The sequence below is a fragment of the Limanda limanda genome, chromosome 9 (genome assembly GCF_963576545.1).
Source record: "Limanda limanda chromosome 9, fLimLim1.1, whole genome shotgun sequence".
NCBI classification, from domain to species: domain Eukaryota; kingdom Metazoa; phylum Chordata; class Actinopteri; order Pleuronectiformes; family Pleuronectidae; genus Limanda; species Limanda limanda.
Window position 1 is genome coordinate 10,334,749 of NC_083644.1, and position 15,613 is coordinate 10,350,361.

The window sequence follows — 15,613 nt, forward strand, 5'->3', positions numbered from 1 at the left end:
ACTGCACTGACACCAGTGTCTTCCCGGTTGCTAGGGAGCTTGTGATGGTTTGCCTGGTTGCTATGAACATTAGGCCGACACAAGTACAACAGTTATCAACCAGTAGGGTTTTATAAACACACACACACACACACACACACACACACACACACACACACACACACACACACACACACACACACACACACACACACACACACACACACACACACACACACACACACCTGAATACACACTTTGGTAGTGGTTGCAGTAATAGTGATTTGCATTGTGTGACTTTCTAAATTTCTCTAAAGCGTCTTTTGCTCTTGTAATTTTTAATTAGGGGGCACGGTATAAATCCTCACCAAACTTATTAGAAAAGATTTCACAATATTGAGAAACACATTCATCGTCTTGGAGCCATTGTCCTGGTGAGTATCTGACCGCTAATAAATGATCCACTATGTTCACCAGCTCCAGTGTGTTTTTAAAGATTTTATTCTGAACAACTGCACTGTGGTAGTGAACCAATGCGGATGAATAAGTCTGCACAGAAAGTCATAATCAGTCCTGTAGGAAAATACAGCCTCCTCAGGGGGATTCCCGCTCCTGATTGCTCGGTAATTGTTTTGTTGAAGCAGCTTTTAAAAGGAGAGTCGGTGTCTCAGTTGCCATGGCAACGGGGGCTTTCCTGCTCTTCCCTTCACATCAGGCCGTGTGCTTCCTTCGATCTCTGCTGTGTAAGATGAGGCTTCGGTCTAAGCGTCGTTTCAACACATCAGCAAATGGCAGATTCAATCCACCACCAGCAAGCAGGACGGTGCTTAACATTCCATCACGCTTTGTTTTGTCTCCTCTGCTGTGTGTAAAAATAAAAAGTGAATTGCCGTGCAAGCGTGGAGATCACAGCAAATTGTTGCAAAGTCTTAACACCTTACCTCTGATACAAAATAAAAAGCTGGGGAACGACATAGTAAAAATGTGGGTGTGCTGCATCACAGTAAATAAGAAGCTCGTAGATCGAGGCTCGCACACACATCCAAAATGTCCCCCGCAGACGCTGAAGGCTTCAGTAACAAGTGAGAGGACTCAAGCAGAAGTCACTGTCAGAAAGGAAAACGTGAGAAATATGTGGTTGTTTCGCTCGGTGCTGCTGCTGCACGAGCGGAGAGGAGCAGAGGAGGCAGGGGAATGGAAACTGAGACTGTGCACAGTACGTGACGGCAACAGCTCACTGAGCTGATAACTCTCACCAGGTGGAAACAGTGTATAGAGACGGGTTTCGTGTAACCAGGTGTAACACACAAGCAGTACAGCAACGTGTCGAATGCCATTGTCTTCCACAGACGACCCAGTCACCTGTGCATGAAAGCATGTTGTTTTCCACACCCGCACACACAAACACACACACACACACAGACACACACACACACACACACACAATTTCTGGTTTCTGAGGCCTTGGTTAACTTCTTCATTGACCATGACTAAAGCACAGAATTCCAGCCTGTTGCAAGTAAGAAAAAAACATATGAACAAAAGGATGACAACCGTATATACAGTATAACACAGTTTGTATGCACAGACACAGAGGAAGTTGTTTTATACTAAACTGTGACACAGGAAATGAAAATAACACCACAGGGTGAGTGTGTGTGTATCAGCGTGTTTGTGTGAGGGTGAAGGGAGAACAAGACATGGAGGTGCGTGTGTGTCACGTGTCTGAGGCCTTGCAAGCATCTGCTTCACACGGCTCAGTCCACAAGATGGCGTGGAAATACACCAACGAACAATCACATAATTTCTATTGAATGAAATGTACGAGTTGACTGTGTGGTCATTTTTGTAGTTATTTTGTGTCTCTTTGTGTCATCTTGTTGCCAGTTGTGTAAGTAACCACGAGATTTTACAAAACTGAGGATTCATTAGTTTCTCAGGGTTTTCAGGTAAACAGCAGACGTTTGCTGCATTTGGAAACACATTCACGTCCAGACGTCTAGCTGTGATTTACAGAAGGTGAATCGTTGAAGGCCCTGAGTCATCTGCTTTAATGCTTTTGGATACAGGGTCTTCCTCTGCACTGTCTGGTGGGTTTTTCTGGGGGAAGACTGAGAGCAGGAGCTGCGAGCGAATGACCACCTCCGTCAACCACTGAAACCAAACATCCAACAAACCAAATCCCCCCGAGCTACAAACTGCAGTGTTTCATCCTTAACTTATACACCAACTTCCTCTGGTGTGGTTAAAGTGTTGCAGTGTGTGTGTGTGTGTGTGTGTGTGTGTGTATAATATGTTTTTCTTTAACCAGTATACCAATACCGTTATTAGCATAGTAATATCTGAAGTTAATATTTTTAGTCTTTACTTTGGGCTGATTATTTTTGTTGAACACAAAACAGTGGGTATAATCTGTGTTTTGCAGATATTAAAATCAACATCCTGAGTCACACAGTTTATGAAGAAACTCATCGAAATAAGAATTAAAACACTGAGTTAAAGCTCAACTGTCTCTGTGACCATCTATTTGGTTTCATTTATAAAAGTATCGGATCTATGAATTATAGCTGTGGACTACTGGTCCACTAACCAGAGGGTCGGTGGTTTGATAACTGGCTCCCGGGTGTCCCTGGGCAAGTCACTGGAATCGATGTGTATGAAGGATGTGTAATATGAAGAAATGTAGCATATACACAGTTGATGTGACTTGTATTGTAAATTGCACAGACTGTATAGAAAGATGGACGACATTACCACTCCACAAAAGTTGAGCCGACAAGTCTCAATCGCCACCTGGTGGCTGGTTGCAGTATGGGTCATAAATCATGTCTCCTCCATGTTAGCAGATGGGACATGAACCAAACTACGAAGCCAAATATATTTTTCTTAAAGATGTTTTGTGTAATTTTGGGTAGTTTGTATCACACAGATTTTTCTGGTAAGTTTGGTTTTAATTAGTTATTTGATGCGACAGACTGTTTGTTATCAGCTTTATCCCATGATCGCTACTGGTCTGACTCTGGCTCCAAATGTTAATATTCTGGTATTTTTGACTTCATTTGTAGATAGTGGTGGGAGTGGAGACGTGTTTCCATCTTTATATCAAATCTATGGTAAAGCTCCTTGTGTGATCAATGAGACAAAAGCAGTATGTACTAACTGTCCATTAAGCAGGGACACTATTTCTCTAGCGCCTAATTGTTGCGGAATTTATGTAAATAAAAAGAAAATCTTATTATCGTTAAGTTTAACCTGACTTGACTTCGATGAACACAAATAAAATCATGTTCACGTGGCTGACTCTCAAAGATGAAGGCAAAACCAAAACTCTATCTAAAAATAGAAACATGGTGCTTTCTTGTGCAGTTTTAAGTTTCCTTTCAAGACAAAACAGGATACAGCCGTTTGACTGCACAGCAAGAACGGCTTCAACTCACCAGCTTGTATTTGGGGGAAAAATAAACGATAGTATAAACAAGCTTTGTATCAGGACTCATTCAATCCCATGTCTGCTGTATGGTGAGTCAGACGATTTCTTTCTGCCGGTAAAGCTTTATCTAATATGAAAAAAAATATGAGGAAACTATTCTCACTTCCTCAGTTTGCAAACGGCATGTGGGTGAAATCCTCCTCCACCGATTTCTCCACGGTCTGCCCCTCATGTCCATGAACTTCTTTTAAGTCTTCCGTTACAGGAGGCGCCTCTGATGCTGTGGCTATAAATCTGTGTTCGTGCAGGTTCCTGTCGACAGTTTCCTCCTGACAGACAGACACACACTAACTAGCTGAATAATCGAAAGGATCCAACCAACATTAAAAAAAGAAATCTGTAAGGCCAAAGACTCGAGGGCCACCTCAGCAGGCCAGTCAGCGAAGCATTTCTTCCACCATGGTTGACAACATCGTCAGGAAGCCCATCGGGTTAGTTCTACTCGCCGCGGCTCACATGGTCTTCGGGGGTAAGCTTCTTCATCACTGATGTTTTACTGTCTGAGCGTTTATCACCATTTTTACTCTTTTTTCAAAACCTATTTTGGTATTTCTTTATTCTATTACAATCATAGTGCCTGTTTTGAAAACACAGGTTATCATTCCACTAATGTAATGTTGTCGCATAGTCTTTTGAACGATGTCTGTTGTTTTGCTACTGCTAAAAACTAATATTATGATTAAAGTTATGTGAATTCAATGTAAATATACAATAATGTGTAAGCAGTGATCTTAATAAAACTATTACATGTTTGCGATAAATCTGAGTTTTACCATGAGGGAACTTTGATCTTGTGACTCGAGAGGAGTTGAGTGAAGGGAAACTGGACTTGGCTGGAGATAGCGGAAGATGTTTCAGGAACTGACCAATAATTCCATTAATGCCTTTTGAGATATTACTTGTGAAATCACACAAACAAATTGGCCAATGCTATCCTCGTGAAAACGTGTCCAGAAAAGGTTTTAGTTTTATTTTTCAGACAGAGTCTACTACTACTTAATAATGTGGTTAAACAAAACATACTGACATCGATGGCATACGTCCTCACATGCGAGAAAACACATTGACACTAGTTAGAAAATGAAGGGTTTCCATTTTTCCAGGCTGAGTCACAAAACAATGAGACTGAGAGTTTGATCTGCTCCTCGCAGAAGTTCAAGGGAAAGGATTTTCCAATCAAATCATTTACGGGTGAAAAGTCGTAGAGATGAGATTTATCTCAGTTTAGCTACAGAAGCTGTCTGTACATCCAGCCAATATTCCTATTAGATACATTTAGATATATTACAAAAACTTTTAAGCCCCATCGTGATGAATTCAGCTGCTTCCTCATTCAGAAATGTTGATATTAAACTGACTAATTCAGATGTCCTTCATTAAAGTGGACATTTTGGTTAGGGAAAAACAAAATCACTTAATACATTTAGTTTTAACCAAAGCTAACAGTGGCTTTCGAATGTTTTTCTGTGGCACAGAGGGTTGTACATGCAATGAAGCGTTGGTAAAGCCGACAGAAGTCAGACAGTCAGAGAGCAACAGCCACACAGTCTGGGTTCTGCGACTGTGGTTTACTTGTTTTTTAAGTTGCTTTTACCTTCACAGAAAGTAAAGATCCTGTTCCCTGCGTCCACCCACTCACACTCATTTCTGGTTTTGTCCTCACACAGGCCCCAGTCCAGCAAAGTTCACCGGGACCCTGGGCAGCAACTTCACCTTCCATTTTAGATTTAATGACCCTATCATTAATCAGAGCAGTCGTTTTGGTGTTTACATAACAGGCGAAAAAAAAATTGCAGAGCACCGAGGGCAGAAAGGCAACTTAGGAGGAGGTGTTTTTGACATTTACCAAAACCATTCTGTTCTGTACCGCATAGAAAAACTTAAACAGAATGACAGTGGAATTTATTGGGCTTCGTTGTTTGCTGACAAGGGACTTGTTACAAAAAGTAACAAGGTGCAGCTGTCCGTCCAAGATGGGAACAGAAGCGTCGAAGGTAAAATTACCTTAGCATTATCTCACAAGAAATGACACCAATGTAGATCAATATGAGGAGGAGGACACTGTCAGTCTTTGACTGACATACTACTACTTCTACTACTACTACTACTACTACTACTAATAATAATAATAATAATAATAATAATGCATATTAAAAATCAATCATTACCTACATTTACAAAATTCAGCTTTATTTTACAATTATTTCAGATTAACAACCTCATTCTCATATACTGCAGTTTGCACAGGTACCCATCACCATATGTAAACAGAAGGAAATGTCCCATAACACAGGTGAACATTTTCTCGAACCTACAATGACTGACCAGATCGTGCCATTAAATCTTGTAAAGGATAAGCATGGTCACAAAATGGCAAAAAAAAGACTAAAACCAATGAAGTGATCCTGCATGCGAACAAATGTTTATTTTCAATACTGTGAAAGTGTTTCTCTATGGACCACTTTGTATGTCATCTAAAAAAGGATTTACAGTAAAATTGTGGCATTAATTTGTCACTGCATGTTTTACATTAGACATTTCAAGAGATTCTATGTCTACACAAAGACATGAGCATGTGTTTTCATTATTTCCCTTCAACTCCAACAGTTTCTCCTCAGCCGATTAACAAAACAATAACCTCAGGAAGTCCTGCTCCCTTTTCCCTTTACGTCGTCCCCGTCCTTGTGGCTCCTGTCGTGCTGCTGGCTGCGGCACTTCCACTGCTGATCTGGTGTCTGGTGAAAACCAAAGGTAGTTTACTGCTCACCCTCCGAATAGAGTCGTCTCATTTGTGTTTGTTTTACTTGTCTGACATAACTGTTTAAATCATAGTTCTCTGGGATAATGTATTTTGTCAGAATATCGCTCTCGATATTGATCGATATTTGATGAACCTAATCTCACGTTGTACATAAGTGTCGGAAAAACAAAAAACATCGTTTTAATGTTTGACATGATACAATCCAAGGTTGTGTTTGTGTTATTCTCATGAAACTACTTTGAAACCAGACTCCAAAAATAATAATGCCTAAAACAGTGACTATATATATATTAAATAGTGATTGGATTAAATTAATAGTTGACAATAGTTGACATTATTTAATGTATATATTCATGTATATGCTTAACTTTTTATTTAAAACACTCAGATTCATTCACACTGACTCAACATAATATGTAATTTAAACACATAAAGCATAATTTCTTTGAGTGCAGATGCAGTGTAGGGATAGTTACATACTCAGGGCTACAATGAGTCTTATCTTAAAACCAAATCACACTGTGGAAAATATGTGCATTTGTGTGGTAAGATGCTCAGAAAAAGATACACACTAAATTGCAGTTTCACAACCTTCTGCTTCATGGGGTGATTCACCGTTCCTCCCTCAGAGCAGGCACATGTAAAAGTGTCTACTATCACTGAAGGATGTGTGGAGGAGAACAACTTGAAAAAGAAAAAGAAGACACTGCCTAGTTTGAGTAGGAGCATTATGACTTGGAAATATCTGATCTAAAGTCCCTGTGACCTCAGAAACCACATTTGATGAGTTTCCCGTACATCTATACAAATGCAGGCTTTTGCTGACTGTGTATTCCTGTGTCGTGTCGTGTTAACCTGGTCCGACAGAGAGCACGTCTCCTACGGGCTGATAAGCGTTCAGCTGAAAAAAAAAATATCACACATCAGCAAACTCACAGATAGTGGAGATAAAGAAGCGCTCTTCTGCACCGCGATCACCCACAGTCAGATAATAAAGGAGGATGTTTTTTACACGCCTCTGCGAGTGGTGCGCTTGTGTATGAGTCAATTTCCTGTATTTGAAAATGTACTTGGCAAATAAAAGCATTCGGATTCGGATTCTGAATTCTGGTAAGGCAGACTTGATCAAACTATAAGAGATCAATAAGTTTTAATTTCTAATTTCACATTCTTGAACCACAATTTAAGCGTATTGGCCTCGATTTCATAAAAGTCTGTATAATTTGACATTAATATCGATCCCACAATGAGGAAATTCACTTGTTACTTCAAAAAATTACTTGACACGTACTGTGAGTTATCAGTTTGGTCCATGTCCCATCTGTTAATATGGAGGAGGCTATAATATTAAAGATGATTCTGATGCTGATTATTTCCCATCTTTCACGTTTTTCTTCTTATACAGAGAAACAACAACAACCACCACCAAACTCTAATCCCACAGTGCAGGTAAGAACTGGGATTGTTTCCCACTAACACGTCAAAGTGAATATTTGTGCAGAACTGCTCCAGCTTTACTTTACTTGTGTTTTTTAGGAAACAGTTGCTGGGTCCAGCACCGGGCCTCCACCCTCACTAATCTACAGCGTCCTGGACTTTGCCAAAAGACCTCCTGCAGCTTTGGACACGAGGCCCAATGACACAGAGTACGCCGCTGTCGGCTATCTCACCGAAAAGAGACGAATGTGACGCACAGATGAATGTAAACCTGCTGGTCTCTCTTAGTCTGAGTATCAGTTTCGTCTGATGACTCTTTGTAAGGAAGCCAAAAGCTCCTCAGGCACACATGTTTTAGTATCAGTGCTGAATGTATTTTAATCAATAATTTTTATTTGAGTCAAGTTGAGCTTGTGAACTTCTCCAAATTATGTCGTTTGTCTAATTCGCCACAATCCTCCTTCCTGGTTTGGCGGCCTGTTAAAGCTGTAGAGTGATTTCCCATCACTCCCTTCGCTTGCACCCCCCCGCTGCTGCGTCACATATTGCTGCTGGTTGATTCAGCACCTCCCCCCCACCCCAGCAGCCCAACTAGGGGGGTTATAAATATTTGCTCGTCAGTACCATTATGTCTATGTAATCATATCTGGGGGAGTGTTGAAGTCGGAGCCTGGACGCTAAACACTAACTATGTTCTACTGCAATAAACTTTTCAAGCCTGAGTTGCCTGACTGAACTTTTATTACATTTTTTTCCTATTGTGGGTTCATCCATTACTACCGAAACAAATTCATTCAGTCAGTTTTGTTTCATGAAAATACTGAAATGCCATTACTTTCTCTTTCATTTATTATTAGTCTTTTGATAATGGAAATTAATAAAGTAAAAAGTTCCAGAAGAGGCTGGTTTACTAACTGGGGAATTCCGCATCTGAGAACCTCACTGTGTGGTCATTAATATGCACAACAATGTACAGAAAACCTGTATCTGATCATGCAGAACATCATTCTGCTCAATGATACTCAATAACACCTTAAAAAAACACTAGCTATTTTTTGGGGAGAGAATTTTAATCTCTGCCTCCATTTTCAGAGCAAAACAAGTATTCCAAGCATCAATTCAAACCTGACGTCATTCACTTCTGTTAGTGAGCATGTTTGCAGCGATAAACTCAGCTTGTTGCAATGTCACAAACAAATAAGATGCAGACACTTTGCAAACACCCACACACAGTACCAGAGTTTCTCATAAACAAACCAAAACCTCACATTTCCCCATGCTGAGCTTCAGCATCCTTCCAGCAACATTCAAATGCAGGCTTTGACAAACAAGATGCAGGTCATGAAAATATATGCCAAGTATTTACTGTCTCTGTGTCCCTGTCTCAATTCAGGGGCTGCGTCCTTCAGAGGCGGCGTTCAAAGACTTATTGGGTCACAGTGGTGAAAACACTCAATAAAAAAAGGATTGATTATCTATGTAGAATGACAAAGTTAATTGAAATGTTGCAAGCCAGCTAACTATCTGTCTGGAGAAGCAAGCAAGCTAAATGGACGTGATGACAGAAAAGAATGCTGTCGGTCATGATATGACCTTTCTTGAGGTTAAACATGTTGATTGTTAAGATTTGGTGTCATGATGCGACAAGTGCTTCGAGTTTGTATTGTTTTTTAATCCCCAACATGAATACATTTCAAATTGATTCAAGTGTTCACATCATCAGGCTGTTTTCAAACTTGGTCAAAGTAGGAATAACATACATTGATCACAGTAGCTTCCTGTTAAATATATACAGCCGTGGCCAAAAGTTTTGAGAATGGCACAAATATACATTTTCACAAAGTCTGCTGCCTCAGTTTTTATAATGGCAATTTGCATATACTCAAGAATGTTATGAAGAATTATCAGATGAATTGCAATTAATTGCAAAGTCCCTCTTTGCCACGAAAATGAACTTAATCCCCCAAAAAACATTTCCACTGCTTTTCAGGCCTGCCACAGAAGGACCAGCTAACATCATGTCACTGATTCTCTTGTTAACACAGGGGAGAGTGTTGGCGGGGACAAGTCTGGAGATCACTCTGTCATGCTGATTTAGACAGAATAGCAGACTGGAAGCTTTAAAAGGAGGGTGGTGCTTGAAATCATTGTTCTTCCTCTGTTAACCATGGTTACCTGCAAGGAAACACGTGCAGTCATCATTGTTTTGCACAAAAAGGGCTTCAGAGGCCAGGATATTGCTGCCAGTAAGATTCACCTGAATTAACCATTTATCGGAGCATCAAGAACTTCAAGGAGAGAGGTTCAATTATTGTTAAAAAGGCTTCAGGTCGCCCAAGGAAGTCCAGCAAGCGCCAGGACCGTCTCCTAAAGTTGATTCAACTGCAGGATCGGGGCACCACTAGTGCAGAGGCTGCTCAGGAATGAAGGCAGGCAGGTGTGAGTGCATCTGCACGCACAGTGAGGCGAAGACTTTTGGATGATGGCCTGGTGTCAAGAAGGGCAGCAAAGAATCCATTTATCTCCAGGAAAAACATCAGGGACAGACTGATATTCAGTCAAAGGTACAGGAATTGGACTGCTGAGGACTGGGGCAAAGTCATTTTTTCTGATGAATCCCCTTACCGATTGTTTAGGGCATCTGGAAAAAAGCTTGTCTGGAGAAGAAAAGGTGAGCGCTACCATCAGTCCTGTGTCGTGCCAACAATGAAGCATCCTGAGACCACTCATGTGTGGGGTTGCTTCTCAGCCAAGGGAGTGCGCTCACTAACAATTTTGCAAAAGAACACAGCCATGAATAAAGAATGGTACCAAAACATCCTCCGAGAACCACTTCTCCCAACCATCCAAGAACAGTTTGTTGAGGAACAATGCCTTTTCCAGCATGAAGGAGCACCTTGCCATCAAGCGAAAGTGATAACTAAGTGGCTCGGGGAACAAAACATCAAAATTTTGGGCCCATGGCTACGAAACTCCCCAGACCTTAATCCCATTGAGAATTTGTGGTCAATCTTCAAGAGGTGGGTGGACAAACAAAAACCCACATATTCTGACAAAGTCCAAGCATTGATTATGCAAGAATGAGCTAACATCAGTCAGGATGTGGCCCAGAAGTTAATTGACAGCATACCAGGGTGAATTGCAGAGGTCTTGAAAAAGAAGGGTCAACACTGCAAATATTGACTCTTTGCATAAACTTAATGTAATTGTCAATAAAATCATTTGACACTTGTAATTATACTTCAGTATACCATAGTAACATCTGATAAAAAGATCTGAAAACACTGAAGCAACACACTTTGTGAAAACCAATACTTGTGTCATTCTCAAAACTTTTGGCCACGGCTGTATGGTTAAATTACAGTGAGATTCTCTTTGTGATTTGTTTTTGTTCTGTTTCCAGGACCAAATATATCTTATCTTACATTGATCTGTGGAGACACTGCTTTTGTCTTGATTCTTCTTGGACTCCTCCACCCACACGTCACCTTTCTACCCTCTTTTCGTAAACTACTTGTGAAACCATGATTCGAATTGTGACCTAGTTAACTTTTCCTTTTCCGTTTCAACAAAAGCCACATGAACCTTTTCTATTTGTCATCATAACTGAGATTCGTAAAATGTTAAGTGAACACAGATCTGGGTTGAAACCATAGATTGTGGTTGTAACCTGTGTTGTGTTGGTGTGTGACCCTGCAGATCTGTTGATCCTGTTTTCCACTTGACATCAGCAGAAACAGCAGCGGCCTCTGGTCTCAATGAAAAGATGTTTCAGAATAAAAAATGTACATTATTATTATTTATTTTAGTATTACTTATTGTTGCCATTATCTAATTTATCATTTTCTTTACAGAGAGAGCTCACTTAGACCCTTCAAGACACACACACACACACACAGTTACACAAACACACACACACACACACCCACACCCACAGACATCCTGCATTAATACCAATACAACATCCAGCCAAGAAAAGATGTGCTGCACTTTTCTCTGTGCTGATGCAGTAAATATGATGGAACTAAATGAAAGAGCGCCATCTCTAGGCCTCTAAATGTAAACACATGTGCTTATGTAACTTAAAGGCTTGAGTCAGAAAAAATGAGGAGCTGATTTGTGCAAAAGATAAAAGTAATTGTAATAACATGAAACCAAGGCCATCTGTCACAGTAATATTTACGTACAGTATTACTATAATACAAATATAGTATTTCTACAGTGGAGTCCTTCCACAACCTGTGTTTACCTGGCTGAACATGCTGGGTCCAAATGACCTGAATCAGTTGAAGAGATTTAATCCTGTTAGATAATTGCACCAACCAAGAGGTAAAACGATGAAATTAAATAGTTTGTTAGATGTTATTATCGTGATGACATTATTTGAATCATGAATTATACAAGTGGACATCTGTATGAAGACGGTCACTGCCATCTGCTGGACAAACTGTGGTACAACATCTAACAGAGTGAACCATTGAAATATTACAGGCTTTTAAATTAAAGGACGAAAATAGATTGAGATAAGTGGAAAAACAAGATGGCGTTTTTATTTATTTACCTGAACACCTATAAAACACATTAAAGGCGACATTGACCATCTATTGAGAAGTGAAGATAAAATCAAAATAAGAGCTTCATAAAAGTTTACAAAATCAGGAAATGCTATATCCTTCTGTTTGTTTTCCATTTTACTTTTATATTTTGTACTTCTACAATATACTGCTTAGAAAATCTGCCTTATACTTTCATTTAATGATGAGGAGCTGCACCAAGACGAGAGGCTCTCTAGTGGCTGTTGAATAATTATGTTGAGAGATCAAAAATAGCTTAAAGTGTGGAAAGTGTCCCGATAACACTAATCAGTTTTTTGAATTACCAATGAAAATCTGTACTTTAACAAGTTCAAGTAAGTCTAGGCTTCAAAAGTGCAGATGTGAGAACATCTTACAGGGTCAGTTTTATTAAACGTAAATTCTACTAAGTGTGAACAGGAGTCACCTTTACAAAATGAAAGTGCAACTGATCTCAGTACGAAACTGTCACTTGCATAAATGGGAATTGGGGGGGGGGGAATGAGGATGTAAGATGAAGTGGATGAAGACCACAACACGAGCCGGGAGGTGGTTGGCTTTTAGACATCACAGTTCAGTAGTGTATCACGATAAGTGACAGATTAAAAGGACTTATCCTACATTTGTATATGAGTAACACAAAATGTGAGATTATGGGTTCATCGCATGCAGAAATACCTGAATTAACCGTTCCATGAAATCTCTAATCTATCCGTTACATCCATATGGTACAGGATGGTCTGTTTCTATATTATTCTTTAGGTTGGGTCAATGCTGGAATACACGGCAGTAATGCTACAGTCAAATAAAAATCTGGATCTAGTGGATTTAAAGGTGGTTTCTTAGGACTTTTTACCGACTGCTTTTCTAGTCTTGATGACCACTCAAAGCAATTGTTAGGGGAAAATAAAACATAAGAAAGAAATGAGAGAGGGACTTCAAAGCTCAGTCACCTTCAGAACGGTTGTTGTGTCTGTGACGAAAGCATCCCCCCCCCCTACACCCCGACTCTGTGGTTTTGCTGCAACGTACTTAAACCTGAACTTGAAACCGGTGTGACATTTGTGAAAAAGAAACAGTACAGTGAAAGCAGACAATCAGCTCTCAGGCACCGGAGGAGGATCTTCTCTTTCTACTTTCCTTTACACTTCATGGAAACTTTGAGAAACTGGAGTTCGCTTCGTGGATATTTTGTGTTTATCTTCCTCACAACAGTAGGCAAAGGTAAAGGAATATGAAATATATCTTTACTTTTTTACTTTTTCACTACTTATGTGTTATTAATCTGGTTTATCATTCACTTTTAATATCAAACACATATTAAACATATGTCATGATGCATGATACTAGACTTCCGCAGTTAAACTAATACATCAGCCACAAAATGTTGGTCTATCCACATCATGTAGTTTCCACTAACAGATGCACGGCATTGTGCAGCTTTTCTCAGATGTCAGCCTGTAGTTTCCACTAACTGCTACTTTACACAATGTCAAATTATTACTTTATAGATTGGATGCATTTGTATTTCACATGTGACTCTACCCTCTTCAGAATGGCAACACTGATTTAATACATAATGCATTTTCAAGTGCTTTGCAGTAAAACATCAAATTGAAAAGGAGAGGTATATTTGAAAGCGGAATAACCATAAACAAAAAGTTATATAAAATGAGAACCCTGCTGCTGCTGGTTGGTTATTTGTTCTTGTTTACCTTTACCTTGTTTATTTCTTTAGTAAAAATAGGTAGAAAAGTAGTTTTATATGAATTTGATCATTTTAAAGACACATGTTTCTCTGAAGGGTTTGCATGTGAAACTCCTACAAGTCCTGAGTGCTTCAAGAAAGATGCAAGCAAATCGGTTTACAATTGTGAATGGAGCATGAGCCCGACTGATGGCATTGTGACGTTCCACCTTTACTTTAAGTGAGTATTATTCAAGTGTAAAAATCCCCTCAACAAACAATTTACACATGGTGATTTCCCCTTTAAGTCTTACTTTAAGTTCTAACTTGACCTTAAAATCTTTATCGCAAAGTTCCCTAAGACACCGCATAAGTCTGACTAGATTTTAGGTTAATGTGTCAAATATGTAAATTTAGAAATAGTAGTATAGTAGTGTCAAGTCTGCTAATTATAAACATCAGGTCTAATGATGATGTCTTTTAGTTGCTGTCACTTTTACAACTCATATGTGAATATTTATCCGCAGTAAAACAAAGTTTGAGGTCATTAACAAGACCTGGCATACGGTCCGTGAGGAACTGCTGATCCAACGCAGAGAGGTTTACATTTGGGTGGAAGCTCATGTGGGAAACTCCAGCTGCTCATCGCCCAGGAGGTCTGTGGTGCTCAAAGACATAGGTAACTGCTCATTCTCTGATTTCAGCTTGCAGAATGGGAGAAATACCTTTGGCCTCATTCTCTAATATCCTCTGAAATTGTAAATCTCTACATCCGATTTGTGACATGTACTCAAGCCGCAGACTTGTTGACACGCTTGTTAAGATGAAAGTCATTGTTCTTGTAAATTGAAAGTTCCTAGTTCCTAGCATTGGTAGATGGCCTGCCAGTCCCCATGAAATGGCAAGTGACTGCAGGAGACGTGCAGCCACAGAAATCACTCACACAGAGAAAAGAGAAGTCCTGACAAACAATCTACAGACAGAGGAAGACCAGACTCCCAATGAAGGACAAGCTTTAGGAGTTCTGACATTTAATCGCATCAGCAGCGGATATAAAATAACAAGATGCATGGGAGACTATTGCTCATTCAGTGAAAACTGTATCCAGAAAAAAGTTTGGCCAAACAGAAAAAGACTGGCTGAACACAAGAAGGGGTTAGGCTTCCCCTGAATTATCTGATCTGAACCAGAACATTAGACCTGGAATAGACCTATATTTTGGATTTATTAGTAGCTTAATCAATCAATGATTATGGATGTAATGGTTTCCAAATAATGGATATGAATTGATGTGTTAAGGTTGTGCTCATTTATTTTGAGAGTTCGTAATACTTTGTAAAATAAGGAGGTAAAAATGGTAAATAATACAAAATATATCGTGTTTTAAATCCTATGAAATATAAAAGTTGGTTGTTCTGCTTCTCCTCAACAGTAAAGTATGATGCACCACAAAATATTTCGATGTCCTGGTCAAAAAACAGCCTCAGCTTAATGTGGGAGTCTCCAGAGAAGCATCCAGCTTTAGCCGAGGTCTGGCTGCAAGGAGATGGACAGCCCGCAGAATCGTGGAAAAAAGTGAGGCACATTTATGCTTGGTCACCAAATCTATTTGCTCATTTACATTTTTGCTTTTCTACATAACCATTTATCCTTCAATGTTGTTACAGCTGTTTAACACAACATAC

The 15,613-nt window shown here is 39.6% G+C and overlaps 1 protein-coding gene across 1 annotated transcript; it reads left to right on the forward strand.

Annotated features, from left to right (window-relative positions):
- Positions 1-3,743: 3,743 nt before the first annotated feature.
- On the forward strand, positions 3,744-8,389 carry LOC133010835 (uncharacterized). Its single transcript, XM_061078486.1, has 5 exons — positions 3,744-3,938; positions 5,137-5,463; positions 6,077-6,220; positions 7,636-7,679; positions 7,767-8,389. The coding sequence occupies exons 1-5, from the start codon at positions 3,869-3,871 to the stop codon at positions 7,917-7,919; spliced, it is 738 nt and encodes a 245-aa protein (XP_060934469.1). The 5' UTR covers positions 3,744-3,868; the 3' UTR covers positions 7,920-8,389.
- The last annotated feature ends 7,224 nt before the right edge of the window (positions 8,390-15,613 follow it).

Excerpts from the sequence above, each read along its gene's own strand:
- LOC133010835 (XM_061078486.1), top strand. The coding sequence starts at position 3,869 with ATGGTTGACAACATCGTCAGGAAGCCCATCGGGTTAGTTCTACTCGCC. Across the intron at positions 3,939-5,136 it reads GGCTCACATGGTCTTCGGGG|GCCCCAGTCCAGCAAAGTTC; the intron begins GTAAGCTTCTTC and ends GTCCTCACACAG. Across the intron at positions 6,221-7,635 it reads GTGTCTGGTGAAAACCAAAG|AGAAACAACAACAACCACCA; the intron begins GTAGTTTACTGC and ends CTTCTTATACAG.